This window comes from Mirounga angustirostris, unplaced genomic scaffold, assembly GCF_029215605.1.
Source record: "Mirounga angustirostris isolate CCGP_5_RB_7025 unplaced genomic scaffold, mMirAng1.0.hap1 SCAF_9, whole genome shotgun sequence".
Taxonomy (NCBI): domain Eukaryota; kingdom Metazoa; phylum Chordata; class Mammalia; order Carnivora; family Phocidae; genus Mirounga; species Mirounga angustirostris.
Genome location: NW_026991717.1, coordinates 44999346 through 45015638, shown reverse-complemented (window position 1 = coordinate 45015638; position 16293 = coordinate 44999346). Strand labels below are relative to the sequence as shown.

General features: G+C 34.1%; 1 protein-coding gene across 5 annotated transcripts in view; it reads right to left on the bottom strand.

Annotated features, from left to right (window-relative positions):
* The window catches only part of ICE2 (interactor of little elongation complex ELL subunit 2), a 67496-nt gene that overhangs the window by 19371 nt on the left and 31832 nt on the right, over positions 1 to 16293 (bottom strand). For all 5 annotated transcript variants that reach the window (XM_064570369.1, XM_064570370.1, XM_045899945.3 and 2 more), the window contains 3 exons: positions 12793 to 13786; positions 11929 to 12104; positions 7550 to 7679 (listed from right to left, as the gene is read on the bottom strand). In XM_064570369.1, the coding sequence (XP_064426439.1) occupies positions 7550 to 7679; positions 11929 to 12104; positions 12793 to 13786 (1300 nt within the window). The remainder of the gene's footprint in view (positions 1 to 7549; positions 7680 to 11928; positions 12105 to 12792; positions 13787 to 16293) is intronic.

Genomic DNA, 16293 nt, shown 5'->3' with positions numbered 1-16293 from the left:
AGCAAACATAATTAAAGATTAAGATGAGGTCATACTGGAGCAGGGTGTGCCCTTAATCCAATATGACTGGTGTCCTTCTAAGAAGAGGAGAGAGACACACAGGAAGAAGATGCCACATGATGAGAGAAACAGAGATGAGGGTGATGCATCTACAAGCCAAAGACGCCAAAAATTGCTGGCGGATATCAGAAGATAGAAAAGGCAATGAAGGATTCTCTCCTACAGGTTTCAGAGGGAACATGGCCCGGTGACACCTTGATTTTGTATTTCTAATCTCTACAACTGTGAAACAAGAAATTTCTGTTGTTTGAAGCTACTTAGTTTGTGGTACTTTGTTACAGCAGCCCTAAGAAATGAATACACAAAAGATAATAGAAAAAACGCACCAGAAATCTAGATAACAGAGGTACTGGACACAGATTTTAAAAGAGTTTTGCCTACTATGCTAAAGGAAAGATTGAGAATTTCTGTCAAAAACTATAATCTATAAAAAAGAATCAAATGGAAAATCTAGAACTGAAGAATACAATAATTGAAATTAAGGACTCAAGTCATGGGTTAAATAGTGTATTAGAGATAGATGAAGAGGGAATTAATGAACTAGAAAAAAATATCAAAAATGATACATGAAGAGTCAAAAGGAAAGGAAATAAAGAAAAGACATTAGGGTTACAGTAAGATACACCATAATGCAACTAAAATCCCAGAGAAGAAAGAGAGAAAATGAGGAAGAAGTGATTGATATTTAGTGACATAATGACTGAGAATTCTCCAAAATTTTTAGAAGTCATCAAGTCACATATTCAAGGAGCAATATAAACCCCAAAAGAAATATTTACAAAGAAAACCTAATGTAAGTACACTGAGGAAAATTCTTGAAAAACAGGGAGAAAGATAAAATTTTAAATCTGCAGAGAAAGGAGTTGTATTACTTTCAAAGGAGCAAAAAAATAAATAAATAAAAATAAGATGGACAGCTGACTTTTCAACAGAAACAAAAGAAACAAGAAGACAATGAAATATCTATCCTTCAATGAAGGTGAAATAATAAACCTTTTGGATGAATAAAAACTGAGAGTCTTTGTCACTAAGCTATCTGTAATAAAGATAATACTAAAGGGTATTCTTCAGGCAGAGGAAAATGATACTAGTTAGAATCTTAGAGATATGAGAAGAAAAGCATTAAAAAGGGTAAATATATGAATAAATGTAACCGAATATCAAATGTATACACTAATAATAATATATAGAAAATATAAAATACTATTTAATGGGGATAAGTCAGGGATGCATGTTATAATGATTAGAGTAGCACTGTCCAATTGAACTTTTTGTGATGCTGGAAATGTCTGCACTGTTCAATATGGTAACCAGATGCAGCTTTCAAGCACTTGAAACTCACACACGGTATGACTAAGAAACTGAATTTTAAGTTTTACTTAATTTTAATAAATTTAAAATAGTCACCTGTGGCTAGGAGTCACTGTATTAGGACACCTCTAGAGTAACCCTTAAAAGAGTAGTAAAAGAGTATATAATTATGTTATAGAACTATCCTGTTAATCAAGGGAAAAAATGCAATAAAAAAATATTCAATTCATAAGAAGGCACTAAGACAAAAAAAGGTCCTTGAAACAATGAGTCAAATAGAAAACATATATTAAAATGGTAGATATAAACCCAAATTATTAGTGATGTGTAGTAATTACTACAGGTACTATAGACATTAAAAGATTTTCAGAGGGTATTATACCTTTAGCCAATAATTTTGAAAACTTAAACTGAACAAATTTCTTAAAAACACACAAGTTACAAAACTGATGCAAGAAATTAAACATCTGAATGGCTCTAAAACTAATTTAAAAACAGAACAGATAATTAGAAGCTTCTCAGAAAGGAAAACTTAGGTCCACATGCTTCCTAGGTAACTTTTACCAAACATTTGTAGGAGAAATAACACCAGTTTTATAGAAATTCTACCAGATAAGAGAAGAAGAAGGAATACATCCCAGCTCATTTTATGGTATAAACATAACCTTAATACTAATACCTAGGCAAGGTATTATAGGCCAATCTCACTCATAAACACAGATTGCAGAATTAATATTAACAAAATTAACATTAATATTAAACTAAATCTACCAATATATAAAAAGAGCAATATATTATGATCAAGCTGGGTTTATTGCAGGAACACAGGTTGGATTAACATTTTTAAATGAATCAACAGGAGTCATCACATTAGCAGAAGAAGAGAAAAGTCATACCATCATATAAGTAAAAGCAAAGAAAATATCTGGTAAGTTTTTTTGCCCATTCATGATTAAAATTCTTAAATTAGGCATAAAAAGGAACTTCTTTATTCTAATTAAAAGTATCTACAAAAACCTATACAAAATACCAAACACAATGGTGAATTGCTGAAAACGTTCCCTTTTAAGATTAGAAATAAGGCAAAGGCCCATTATTCACCTTGTATTCAAGTGCTAGGCAATGAAGTCAAGGAAAAAAAAGTTATAAAGATTGGAAAGAAGAAATAAAATGGCCATTATTTGCAGAAGACATGATTGGTTACTTAAAAAACCTAAATTATTAGAATGAGTAAGTGACTTTAGCAAAGTTGCTAGATAGATCAGTATACAAAATCAATATGTAAATAAATTTTATATTTTAGTAACAAACCTTAAGAAAATAAAATGTCAGAAATACCATTTATAATAGCTTAAAAATAACATTTAACAAAATGTACAAGATCTCTACATAGAAAACCATAAAATACTAAGAGAAATTAAAGATATAAAGGAATATGTAAAGTTCACAAATTAGAAGACGTTATTGTGAAGCTATCAATTTGCTCCACACCGAGTCAGTGCACTTGCTAACAAAAATCCCAATCTTCTTCTTGTTGTTGTTGATAGAAACTGACAAGCTGATTCCAAAATCTGTAACCACAAATGGCCAAGAATAGCCAAGAAACTCCTGAAGAAAAGTTGACAAGGTTCACTTTACAAAAGAGTAGAATACTTTATAATTTACAGTGTTTACTGTCTAAAAAATTAAGTAATTACTTCAGTTAGAGTAATTAAAACAGATACTGCCTCAAGGATACATAGGGAGTCTAGAATTAGAGTCACATATATGATTTATAACACAAGTAGCATTGAAGAGCAGCAGAGAAAGGATGGTCTTTTCAATTAACAGTGCCCACTATTGAAAATAAAATCTTGATACTCCATGTAAAATTAAATACCACATAATCTGTGTATCTAAAAATAAGGGCTAGAAAAAAATAAAGATTCTAGAAGATAATATAGGAGAGTATCTTCATGATCTTGCCGGGGAAGGGGGGCGGTTTAAAATAGGACAAAAAAAGCATGAATCAGAAAGGAAATGACTAGTAAACTGGTAAGTTCAAAAGATACCATTAAGAGACTGAGAAGGTAAGTTACACAGTGGGAGAAAAATATTTGTAAAACTTAAAACCAACAAGGAAGGACCAAACAAAAACCTGACAAAAGGGGGCGCCTGGGTGGCTCAGTCAGTTAAACATTCTATTCTCCATCCCAGCTCAGGTCTTGATCTCAGGGTTGTGAGTTCATGTTGGGCTCCATGCCAGGTATGGAGCCTACTTAAAAAACCAAAAACACACAAAAAACCCCCTGACAATAGAAAAATGAGCAAGAGTTAAATAGGCAATTCACAAAATTGAATATCCAAATGATTAATCACATGAAAGGGTGCCCGATTTCATAACCACCAAAGAAAGGCAAAATAAAACAATAATGAAATATTAATTATACCTACCCACCAGCATGGCTAAAATTAAGTAAACTGATAAGGCCAAGTGTGGGTAAGGATGTGAAGAAACTGAGGGCGCCTGAATGGCTCATTCGGTTAAGCGACTGCCTTCGGCTCAGGTCATGATCCCGGAGTCCCGGGATCGAGTCCCGCATCGGGCTCCCTGCTCAGCGGGGAGTCTGCTTCTCCCTCTGACCCTCCCCCCTCTCATGCTCTCTCTATCTCATTCTCTCTCTCAAATAAATAAATAAAATCTTTAAAAAAAAAAAAAAAGAAACTGAAACTATCACATATTTCTATTATAAATGTGAATTGGTTCAATAGCTTTGGAAACCTTTCTGAAATTATCTACTAAATTTGAGTATATACCTAAAATATGACCCAATAATTCCACTCCTCAGTATATGCCCAAATAGCAATATGTATGCAGCGTACTAATAGGCATTTACAAGAATTTTCACAGTTGCATTACAATGGAAACAACCTAAACAGGTTCCTAAAGTTAAATGGATAGGGGCTGCCTGGGTGGTTCAGTTAGTTAAGTGTCTCCCTTCCGCTCAGGTCATGATCTCGGGATTCTGGAATTGAGCCCCTGGTTGGGCTCCCTGCTCAGCAGGGAGTCTGCTTCTCCCTTTTCCTCTGCTCTTCCCCCCACTCATGCTCTCTCTCTCTTTCAAATAAATAAATAAATAAAATTAAAAAAAGAGAAATCCGGGCGCCTGGGTGGCTCAGTTGGTTAGGCGTCTGCCTTCGGCTCAGGTCATGATCCTGGAGTCCCGGGATCGAGTCCCGCATCGGGCTCCCTGCTCGGCAGGGAGCCTGCTTCTCCCTCTGACCCTCCCCCCTCTCATGTGCTTTCTCTCTCTCTCTCTCTCATTCTCTCTCTCAAATAAATAAATAAAATCTTTAAAAAAAAAAAGAGAGAAATCCTTTAACTCTTTATCATAAAGATGATTTTCCATATTTTCACCTAATTCTAGGTTAATAGCTTTTTCCTCAGTACAAAAATATATAAAATATTACTTCATTGTCCTGTGGTATCTATTTTCATCAAGAAGTCTACTTTGGGGGCAATATATTAGGTAATAATTATAATTTTAAAAGATCTGTATATACAATCCTTGAAGCAGGTTGAACAAAATATTATTATATTCATTATGTATAGGTCAAAAAGCTCAAGCCTAGGGAGTTAAATGATTCTACCCAAGCAAGGTAAGAGAATTATAAAATGTATAGTAATCATACATATATCTTCTGACTTCCACATTCAGCATGATTTCCACTATTCCATTATAATAGAAAAAGCACAGGATGTGGAATCAGAAAAGATATGGATACTCTTGAGCATTAAACTTAGAAAACCTTAGTTTCTTCCTCTATATAACAAAGATAAACATCACCTTTTTATGGAATAGTGAAGATTAGCAACAATGGATATATTGTCATTGTCCCACATTACATGCTTAGAAATATTGTTCTATGGGGCACCCAAGTGCCTTATTTGGTTAAGTGTCTGACTCTTAATTTCAGCTCAGGTCATGATCTCAAGGTAGTGAGATCGAGCCCTGTGTCAGGCCCCACACCCAGTGGAGCCTGCTTAAGGTTCTCTCTCTTCCCTCTGCCCCTCCCCTTGTGTGCTCTCTCCCCCTCGCTCAAAAAAAAAAAAAAATACTGTTCTATTATTTTATACACACCCACACCCACACATATACATACATACACACACTATTTAATAGTTTCTAAGGATAATTTTGGAGCATTTCAAGCGCATCGTATAACTTGATTTGTGAGTGGTAGATACATAATGAACCAAAAGGAGAAAAAAAAATACCCAACAATATTTTATAAGTTGTACCTTGCGAGGCTGGGAGGAGGGGAAGTTGGTTGGAAGGAGGGGAAGCTGGGAAGTATCTCTAACCCACAGATACTTTATATTTTTAGATTTTTTTAACTTTTAAATAATCTCTACACCCAATGTGGGGCTTGAACTCACAATTCTGAAATCAAGAGTTGCATGCTCTAAACTGAGCCAGACAGGTGCATTTTAAAACATATTCACCCCCACATAAAAAACCAAACCCATTCCCAAACCCAAAGAAAACACAACCATACAAAGTAAGTTTCTCATCAAACAACTGTAAAAGAAACCAAATATACTATCCTATTACATTAAAATGAATGGCTTCTAAGTGGGTAGGATTTACTGAGGATAAAGAGCACACAGAGCAATAATTACTTAGGACTTCAAAGAATAGATGAAGTAAGCCATATAGATGATGGCAGTTTTATCTGTTAAAGTGTACATTAAAAAAAACAAACAAACCACTTCGTATTGTTTTAGTCCTGAGTCTATTCTCTTTCAGTACTTTAAAAAGGATTTAAGTGATAAGCTTTTGTTTCGTCCTTTCCTAAAATGGATGTGGCTAGCAATTGCTTCAGAGTAGCTTACGTGAAGACTGTTGGTATGTTCCTCCTTTTGGAGGAACACTGCAATTGCGGTTAGTGGCCAAAAACTACAACAAAAAAGTTCCAGCATTCAGTATGAAACAGGAGGAGGGGGCTAGTGCACAACCAAGTACAAAAACCACTTTCTTTTTGAGTTAAGCACAGAGAGCAAATCAATTATCTTATTAATACTCTTCTACAATAAAGACAAAATATTGGTGAACCAAAATATGGAAAAAAAATTTTCAAGTGAATAACCTCTTTTTGATTAAGAAAAACATACTCTTAACAGCTGCTTCACACCAGGAATTATGCTGACTGCTATGAAAATACAGTTTCATTGGACACTGACCTTAAACTACTTACTGTCTAATGGGAAGATTGGATAGGTATAAAAAAGAACATTACAGTAGAAAGTAACAAGTTATAAGAGTGGTAAAAAAAAAAAAAAAAAAAAAAAACTGTGCAGGGGCACCTGGGTGGCTCAGTCGGTTGGGCATCTGACTCTTGGTTTCAGCTCAGATCACAACCTCAGGTTCCTGGGATTAAGCTTCGTGATGCTCCAGGCTCTGCACTCGGGGTAGTCGGCTTCTCTCCCTTTCTCCAACTGCCCCTCCCCCGCACATGCATGTGCTAGCGTGTGATCTCTCTAAAATAAATAAATCTTAAAAAAAAAAAAAAAAAGACCCTGTATTGAAAGACCAAAGGAAGAAAGTGACTTCATGGAAGGGCAACTTGAGATAGTGCAGATGGACTGAGACATATGGGATGAATTAAAAAGTATGGGATGAGGCATTCCATTGGGAGAGAGCAATATCACTAACAACTGGCAAGTAATCCTTCATATGAAGTATTTAACTGTACATGAACCCAAGACAAATCAAATCCGTAACCCCCCCCAAAAAAACCAGAAAACTGAAACAAAGTAAGAAAAATTGAAAAATTTTAAATGTCACTAAAATTTTAAGAAAATTTCAGTATGTTCACACCAATAGTTTAAAAGAAGCTCCTTAGAAAACCCTTCTATAGTTTTAGCTTATTACACTGTAAAATAAAATAAGTATTTCAAAAATAAAACAATTATGTTGACATCAAGCACAGCTAAACAATAAGAGGGAAATGAAAACATCTGATCTCACTAGTTTCACCCCACCATTTAACTCTGCAGTAGGAATGATGTTTTAATAGGAATGTTAACACAATAAGAGAACTGCAGAAAGTACAGAATGGAAGTATTTACAATTGATTAAAAGTATGTATTTACAATGGCATTAAAAAGGAGAGCAAATCCTCTTGTATAACTTACCAACATAAAATGAGCAGTTGGAATGCAATAAACTTTCAGTCCATAAGCGACAAAGTTCACTTTCAGTCAGAGCTTCAACTCCATAACAAGCTTGATATTCCACTTTTGGTAGTACATAAACTGGAAATTGCTGAAATGCACAGTTATACTTTTTCAAAGCTCCATTAATTTACTCTTAACAGAAAATACATTTGCCTATAGTTTTGTCACTTTGAAATATTATCAGGTAATCTTATTTTATCCTTTCAAATACAGCAGAATTCAGACAGAAAGATGGAAAGAACCCTTGTTAGATGTGGGCAAGAGGTAGACAGGTAAGAGATCCTGAACCAACAGCTCTCCCCACCTCCACCCAAAATTCACATACCTCCCTACATATGCACACATTTTATCAGGGAATGTAACTGACAGTAGCATCCTTGGAACAGAGCCTACGATACATAATTGCCCAAAGGTTCAAAGGGGGATGCTAGAAAGCAAAGACTGTTATACTAGTAATTCGCAGAGGATAAAAAAAGGTAAGAATTTTTTGTACTTTTAAAGCATGAGACACATGGTATCAGGCTCAAATACTCTGAACAGCTTTTTTTCATTCTAAGAATGAAGGTATAAGCATTAATATCTACATTAACACCTGTGAGTGTCTTTATCTTGATTAATACAAAGGCTTTGCTCCAAACACTAGTCAAGTAGCCAATCAGAGTTTATTGGTCAGGACACTAAATAAAGTAAAGTAACTGTGGCCATTACTAGTGTAAAGGGGTATATGCAAGGAAATACATGCTTGTGAAATAATGTTAGTCATGTTCACTGTGCTCATGTTATCTCATTTCTGTCAAAGAATATTCTACTCTTAATAGTAGTCTCTTCATTTCCAGCTGCAGAAGGAGAAATACATGATTTAAGAAATTTATTCAAAGTGATATAGCTAGTTTGTACTTCTGAAATTATATGAAGTTGCCATTATTCATATACTTGAAAATATTTCATAAATGTTTCAGAATTCCTGATTTTCATCAAGTGGCAAATTTAGTGGGCTTGGAACAATGATGGTGGTAAGAACAATCCAAATCCAGTAAAATTTCTGTTAACCATAAACTTGGTTCATATGGTTACCTGTGAATGGTGTAAAACTCTTTTAAAGCAGTATTTCTTCAATTTCAATGTGCGTATGAAAAACCTGGTGAATAACTTTGTTAAAATGCAGAATCTGAGGTGAAGAACAAGGTTTTGCTTTTTTTTTTTTAAATTGAAGTATAATTAACCTACAGTTTTATATGGGTTTTTTCTGTTTTTTGTTTTGTTTTGTTTTAAGATTTTATTATTTATTTGACAGAGAGAGACACAGCGAGAGAGGGAACACAAGCAGGGGGAGTGGGAGAGGGAGAAGCAGGCTTCCTGCCGAGCAGGGAGCCCAATGCAGGGCTCGATTCCAGGACCCTGGGATCAGGACCTGAGCCGAAGGCAGATGCTTAACGACTGAGCCACCCAGATGCCCCTTTATATTAGTTTCAAGAGTACAATACAATAATTCAACAATTCTATACAGTAGGTTTTTGCGTATTTGAGAAGCTGTTGTTCCAGGGGCCAAACCTTGAGTACAAGGCCTCTAACGGTGTCTTTTCAATTAAAAATAATTAAATTGTGATTAAGTAACTAATTTTACTGGTAAAGGCATTTTATTATATAATAATTCTTCAGCAATTGGTAATCTGCACTTAACAACTATAAGCTAGAGATAAAGAAATGGAGGTCAAGAGGGTTAAGAAATTTGCTCAGGGACAGAGCCAGTTTACAGCACAGTTGAATAACTGATAAACAAGATATCCTTTCTGGATCATAAGGAGATCTTCCTTGATAATACTGCCTTGTATCTATGAAACTAAGTCCTGAATCTGGTTTTAATTTCTGTATGTATTCTACTGCCACCTCCAGGAAGCCAAGGGAAAGAAAAGTCTGAATATTTTATGGTAGTATTCTAAAATTAAAGTGAAATTTTAAATTCAATCACAGTTTCAAACTATAAAAATTAAGTTTACTATTCCTTTCTCCCTTGAATGGTAACTCCTATTCTCCCTAACTGAAAGCTTTTCTTGGTTCTGTCTTCCAATTTTTCACATAAACCTTTTAAACTTTTCCATACATCCCTAGATAGATATTTCATAGCTAGTATCATAGTATAGTGAAGAGACTTCTAAGTATTTTAAAGCTTTATCTAAACAAGTTGGTTTTTAAGTAGTAAATATTAAGAGAATGCTTTCTTACCCAGAGTTTAAATAGTGCTACTTTAAAATTTCTCAAACTAATACTTAAATTATCCTAAAGTTCCCTTCCCTAATACCAGTTCCTCTCATTTACTTATTACCTGTTCATTTTGTTCCTAGAATATAAAACATTTGGGAGAAACAGATAAATAGGACATAATTCCAAAGGAAATGCATTCTACTAAGGGATTTAAACCAAGTGTACTAAACTATTACATGTAATAAAAGGTACAATATGATAACCATTCACTAAAAATTTTAAAATTTTACTCTGGGTTTGACATAATAAAAAACATAAGGCTCCTATTTAGATATTCATTGGGGTTCAGCTATTTTGATATATTTTGATGAAGAGCAAATTCTCTCCTATAAGGTTTCATCTCAACATTTACAAATTGCACTTTAGTGAACTGAATGACAATGTCCTTAACAGGTTGTCTGTTTCAAGAATTAATTCAGTATCTGATTATTTCCCTAAGCTATTCTTTCTTAAGAGATACTGGCCATCAATAGTTTCTAACTGCTGTGAGCTGGCAGATCAATACAAAGTGGTATGGGTTCAAAGGGTAGAAAGTGAAAGAAATGAGGTTAGCCCCCAAATAAATCAGAGATATAGCAAGTAAAAGTTAAAAAAATAAAACACTGAATATACAATACATAGCACTGACACTACATATATTCAAGATGTTCATGCAATGGCCATTAAATTGATCATCATTAAATATAAATGAGATGGGAAAAATTAGCAAATAAAGTAAAATCTTTTAATTCAGACAATATTAGCATTTATTTAGGATAGGAGCAGACTAATACAAAATCTTTGGTATTTTATTATTCCTTGACTTTCTCTTATAAAAAACACTACCCCATACATTTAATTCAAAACCATTTGCTTTCTAAAATTTAAAGTTTGAATCACAGATAAAAACCAAATTATGAGAACTAAGAATTTTACAATCTTCCTTCTATTTGACAAAGGATAACGACATCAAGCAAAAGATCCTCCAGGTCCACTGGATTCTGGTGAACAAAGATCCTAGATCCTGATGGGTTAGCTTTAGTTTTTTTCATGATAGACCCTGCTACTAGCCACTGAGGAAGGTTGGACAGCCCGCCCTGCCTCCTTTCCTTCCCTCCTTCTTTTCTTTCTTTTCCAAGTTATTCCTTAACATGACAAAGCAGTGTCAGGGACTTGATCCACAAGGGTTAATGCTGGAACATCACTACTTTTGAGCACCTGATTCCTAGCCCCAAACATACTAACATTCTAAAGTAGTCATTGAGGATTCTTACAGGTAGTAAGTTAGAGAGCAAAAGATAGAGACACCAAAATTAAAAAAATAATAATATAAAAATATAAATATAAACACACACACATACTGTGACAAATGTACACCACAGAAAAAATTCTCTTAAGTAAAAATGAAAAGAAAGACATCAGTATAATCAATTATAATATAGAGGCTCCTCTTTATTTACCAGAATTCAGTGGTCACACACAAAAATCAAACTAATCTGAATGAGAACTTCAAACATCAAATATGGAAAACTGTATAAAGAACCAATTACTCAAACTGTAGCAAGAACTTTTTAACTGAAAAATATTTTTATATCAATCCCCCCCCAAAAAACAACAGGGGAAAAAGAAAACATTTGGTCTTCTAACAATTCTGGGAAGACTTCAAATGCATGTGAAAGCCCACCTTTGAAAACTTGGGACTTCTAAAATGAGTCAAGAAGATCCCCAAAGTAAGAGAAAAAGGGGCTAATATGTCACAGTGGAATTCCAAATTTACAGAAAGTAGGAATATATGTGCCAGTCCAGGTCAAATCTATGATGGTGCCATTTTTCATTAAGTTTATAAATTCCATGTAAGAATGTTACCGGCATTCAAGAATTTTATATATAACACTTTCCACTTCCCTTTATTAAAAGTGTTTTCAGTATTTTACTAAAAAAAAACACAAAAAACAAATAAAAAGCCCCAGCTCAACCTGGAAAAATTCCAATAGTGATCAACAATTTTAAATTAAACTTCATAACAATGGCATGTTAAATATCTGCTGATTATCTACTTATACTACCACATCCTAACTCCCCAAGTAACAACTTACTCTTCTGATTTTCTTCCGTTTTTTAGAACGTGGTCTGGTCTCTATCCTCTGGACACTGCATCGCACAAGTAACAATAGGTCTTGTAGGCTAAATAACTTGTAAACAAAATTTCCTTCCTGAGGAGCTACATATTCTGATGTATCTTCAACATAGTCCTGTAGTTCATACGGCAATCCTTTAAAAATAATTTTATTTCTCATTATTTAAAAATACATTAGCTCTTTATCGATCATAATTCAAGAAAACAATTCAATTATCTATTTTTACGTTTCTATCAACTTTTTCTATTTTCTCTGAGTTGAACATCTAACTATTACCATTTCTGTTTACTTTTAACAGAACTGCAGCCAAGAGCTAAGGTTAAACCTTTAACTACCACCTTCACTAACCCTAGACAAAGTTTAAATTTATGAGACAACATATGAAGAAGAAAAAAAGTTTTAAAAAAGTGATGTTTTTTCTAATCTAGGCAGAGCTGGGGTACAGCTTTATATCTATCTCAGAAAGTGAAAAAGTATAAAACTACAGTCCAACACCATGAATTAGTAAATTTTGGACTCATAAATGTTTATGATTATTTTTGATCACTTCCCCTTCATCAGTTCTGTGAGCCGTATTAGCCACTGTACATGCTAGATAAACATAGGTTACAAAGATCCATACAACTTTGTGTACATATTTAAAGAGAAGATTTTGGAAGCTGATATACTGATCAGTACATTGAAAAATGAAGTATCAATGACCATGTAAATATTATAAGACCGGTCAGAACAAAGAAAAAGTGAGGGAATAAAGGAGAAAAACCTAAGGATAAGGAAGAGGCAAAATAGTTAATATAAAGGTCCTTATAAATATTTACTTACGTCCTTTTGGCTTCTGAAATGCAGAAGGCCATACAGATTTTGGCCAACCAGAGGCATCTGAAGGAGCAGAGGATTGCTCAGAAGCAGGAGGTTGTTTAGAATTTTCCAAATTCATTAAGGGCAATTCAGGTATTTTTCTGGAAATTGGCTTTAGGAGTTCATCCTGCATTTTTAAAATTTCTCCAACTGGATCAAATTTTTTATATACTCGTTTGATAGGTTTTTTTAAAACACATGACTCTTCAGGACTACAGGTAGCATTAGTCTGGTTTCCTACAGAAGCCTGTGCTGAAGAAGAATTGGGGCTAGCTGGTTTAGAACTTAAATTAGAATTCATATCAGTTGTCTTTCCATTACTATTATTTTGACACTCTGTATCAATGATTAAACAGTCTTCATCTGTATCACTATTGCAAAGAATTACATCTTCACTTCTTACTGCTTCTGAGGTAACAGTCTTTTCCTTTGAATTGTCTGAGTTCTCCAGAACATTTAGTTTTTCAGGGGCATATACCGTATCAGTAGCCAAATCATTTTTATGAGAGGTTTCAATTTCTGTAGAACTTTCTAACTGTAAGGAATCAGATGTTTTCAAGTCATTATCCTGCATCAAAAACTTGTCAGAATTTGATGCCTTTTCATCACATGGTACAAATCCCTGATCATCTTTATTTTTGCACTCTTCAGGGCCACCATCCATACCAGTCACCAGTTGTTTCTCCTTCTGCAACTGTTCCATCAGAATCTGAGATAAACTTCTAGAATGAGCAGAAATGTCTGGTGCGGTTGGTATCACAGATGTGGCTGCTGTGCTGGGAGCTGTGGGAATATCTGTTGTGTTGGGTACTGTGGAAGTGCTTGCAGGACTCGGTGACTTCGATGGTTTGGTGGTGTTTACTCCAAAAGTTTCAAGTTCTGTGACGTCACCATCAAAATCCAGGTCCAAATTTTCAAGGGTCTCAATTTTTCGGCACTCATTAACTTCATAAGACATCTTAAGAAAATATATTGGTAAACTATTAGCAGGTATTCCAGGACACCCGTCACCTATCTCTTAATGCCCCTACCCCTCACAAAGATAGTTCATGCTCTTTAAGAGCAGAAAGAAATGTCTAATGGCTTTGGAAGGTTCTTGCTTAAGATAATGATAAACTAGCAACTAATTTATTCGACCTTATCTTCCCATTGAAATGTGTTGTTGTTGTTTTTTTTTTGCGTTCAAGAGTTTAATGGATCATTGATTTGTTTTGTTTTGTTTTCAAATTATTTTTTAAAATTTAAATTCAGTTAATTGACATATATTATTAGTTTCAAGGTAGAGTTCAGTGATTCATCAGTTGTATATAACACCTGGTGCTCATTACATCACATGCCCTCCTTAATGCCCGTCACCCAGTTACCCCATCTCCTTCCCCCCCTCCCCTCCAGCCTTCCCACTGAAATGTTGATGAAACACAAGACAAATCTGCCATGTTGTAACAGCACAGGAAATAGGGAATACTTGTGAACCCGCATATCTCAAAAGGAATTTCCACTAATCAAAAAAATAGAACAACAAAGAACAAATGTGGGGCCAAATAGGAAGGCAGTAGATTTTCACTGATACCCACTCTATTACACTCTTGCAGAGACACCTGTATTTAGCTGACCAGGAGGAAAGCCTCTTTGCCACTGCGAAGAAGCTGCTCTCTAATGCAGCTCGGGAAGGTCACCAGCCTCTGATGTATCCCTAACATCAACAGTGATTTTCTACACCTACTCAGAGAAAACAACTCTTAGTAATATGGACAGGAAATGATTTTACTGTATTCTGGGACACGAAGCCATTGAGGTTGTAGTTTTTCATGTACTGTTTTGGTAATGGAAGAACTATAGACAGCTTTAATTTATTCAAGAATAAACGGTCCTCTCCCCAAGCAGCAATAGATCTCTCCTCAATCTAGCAAAGGAATTTGGATAAATACTATAAATATCTGGTTACAAACTATACACACCCACCAGCCGTACAGTTTAGGATGTGAGGGAGGAATATTCTAACAGCAATCACATAGTAAGAAAGAACAACCTATGTAAGTTATGCAACCTCTCCAAACCTCAATTTCTTCGTCTCTAAATAGTGGTAATAGGGTCATCGTCTTGGATTTGTTCTAAGGATTAAATGAGAACTTGTATATAGAAAGTTTCTTGGCATAGTCCTTGGCACATAGTAAAAAACTTCTCAGTAAATGGTAACTCTTATAAAGGTGACCACCAGATTTAGTAAAAAAATAAATAAATAAAAGTTAACCATATGCTGTTTACATGAGGCATTCTCACACAGAAAGGTTAAAAACAAAACAATGGGACATAAAGTCAAGAAATGGAAATAAGAGAGAGCAATATTAAGTGTTAGACAAAACAGAATTCAATGCAAAAAGCATCAAAGGAATCCTATACTGAAAAAAGATGAAATCCATGAATAGATAATAAATTGTGACATGCCAAATAACTTTAAAACATGTAGTCAAAATTGAGAAATAAAAGGAAAATTTGAAAGAAACACAATTGTACTTGGTCAACAGTACACTGTCTCTGAGTAAAATAGGGATATAGGAAGTACATATACTATTAAATGAAACCAATATATATGAATGACTGAAAACATATATATAGACTGCAAAGATATACCTTTTCCCTCCCAAGAATCCAAGGGGTATTTCCAAAGATGGACTATAAATTAACATATAAAGAAAATATCAATATAGCACAAAGCAGAATCTGCTAAGATCTTACTCTCTGTTTAGAAGGAAATAAAATTAGTAATCTTAAGAAAAAATATAAACAACAACAATAAATCCAAGCACCTGAACCTTAAAAAACCCTCCAAATTGTTGGATAAAAGAAGAAATTAAAAATAATTGCAGAATAGTTAAAAAGCAACAGAAAATAGAACACTAGACATTAAAGATCAGAAATATCATTCACAGCCTTTTCAAGAAATAAGAAAATACTAATACAATTATAATAATAAAATGAACAAATTTAATAATTATAAAACCAAAAATTAATGAATTAAAAAACAATGGTCTCATCTCGAACAAACAGATAAAATTTTAAATATCATTCATCTGTAAATACTTCAGTATGCAGCTGTAAAAGGATTCTTCTCTAAAACATCTCAGTTATATCAATAAAAATTAATAATTCCTTAATGTCATAACATATCTAATCAGTGTTAAAATTTCCAAGTCTGATAAATGTCTTTTTACAATTGTTTATTGGAATCAGGATCTAATCAAGATCCCCACACTGTATTTGGTTGACATATCTCTCAATTTGCTTTAATTTGTCAAATGCCTCTCCCCCATATTCTGTCAACTCCCATATCACCAGATATTTGTAGGAAAAAAACAAGTTAGTTATTCTGCATCTGTCTGATGTCATTTAACACATTCTTCTATTCCCTAAATTTCCTATTAAAACAATCTAGTAGCTTTATTAGATTCGGGTACAGTTTTTTTT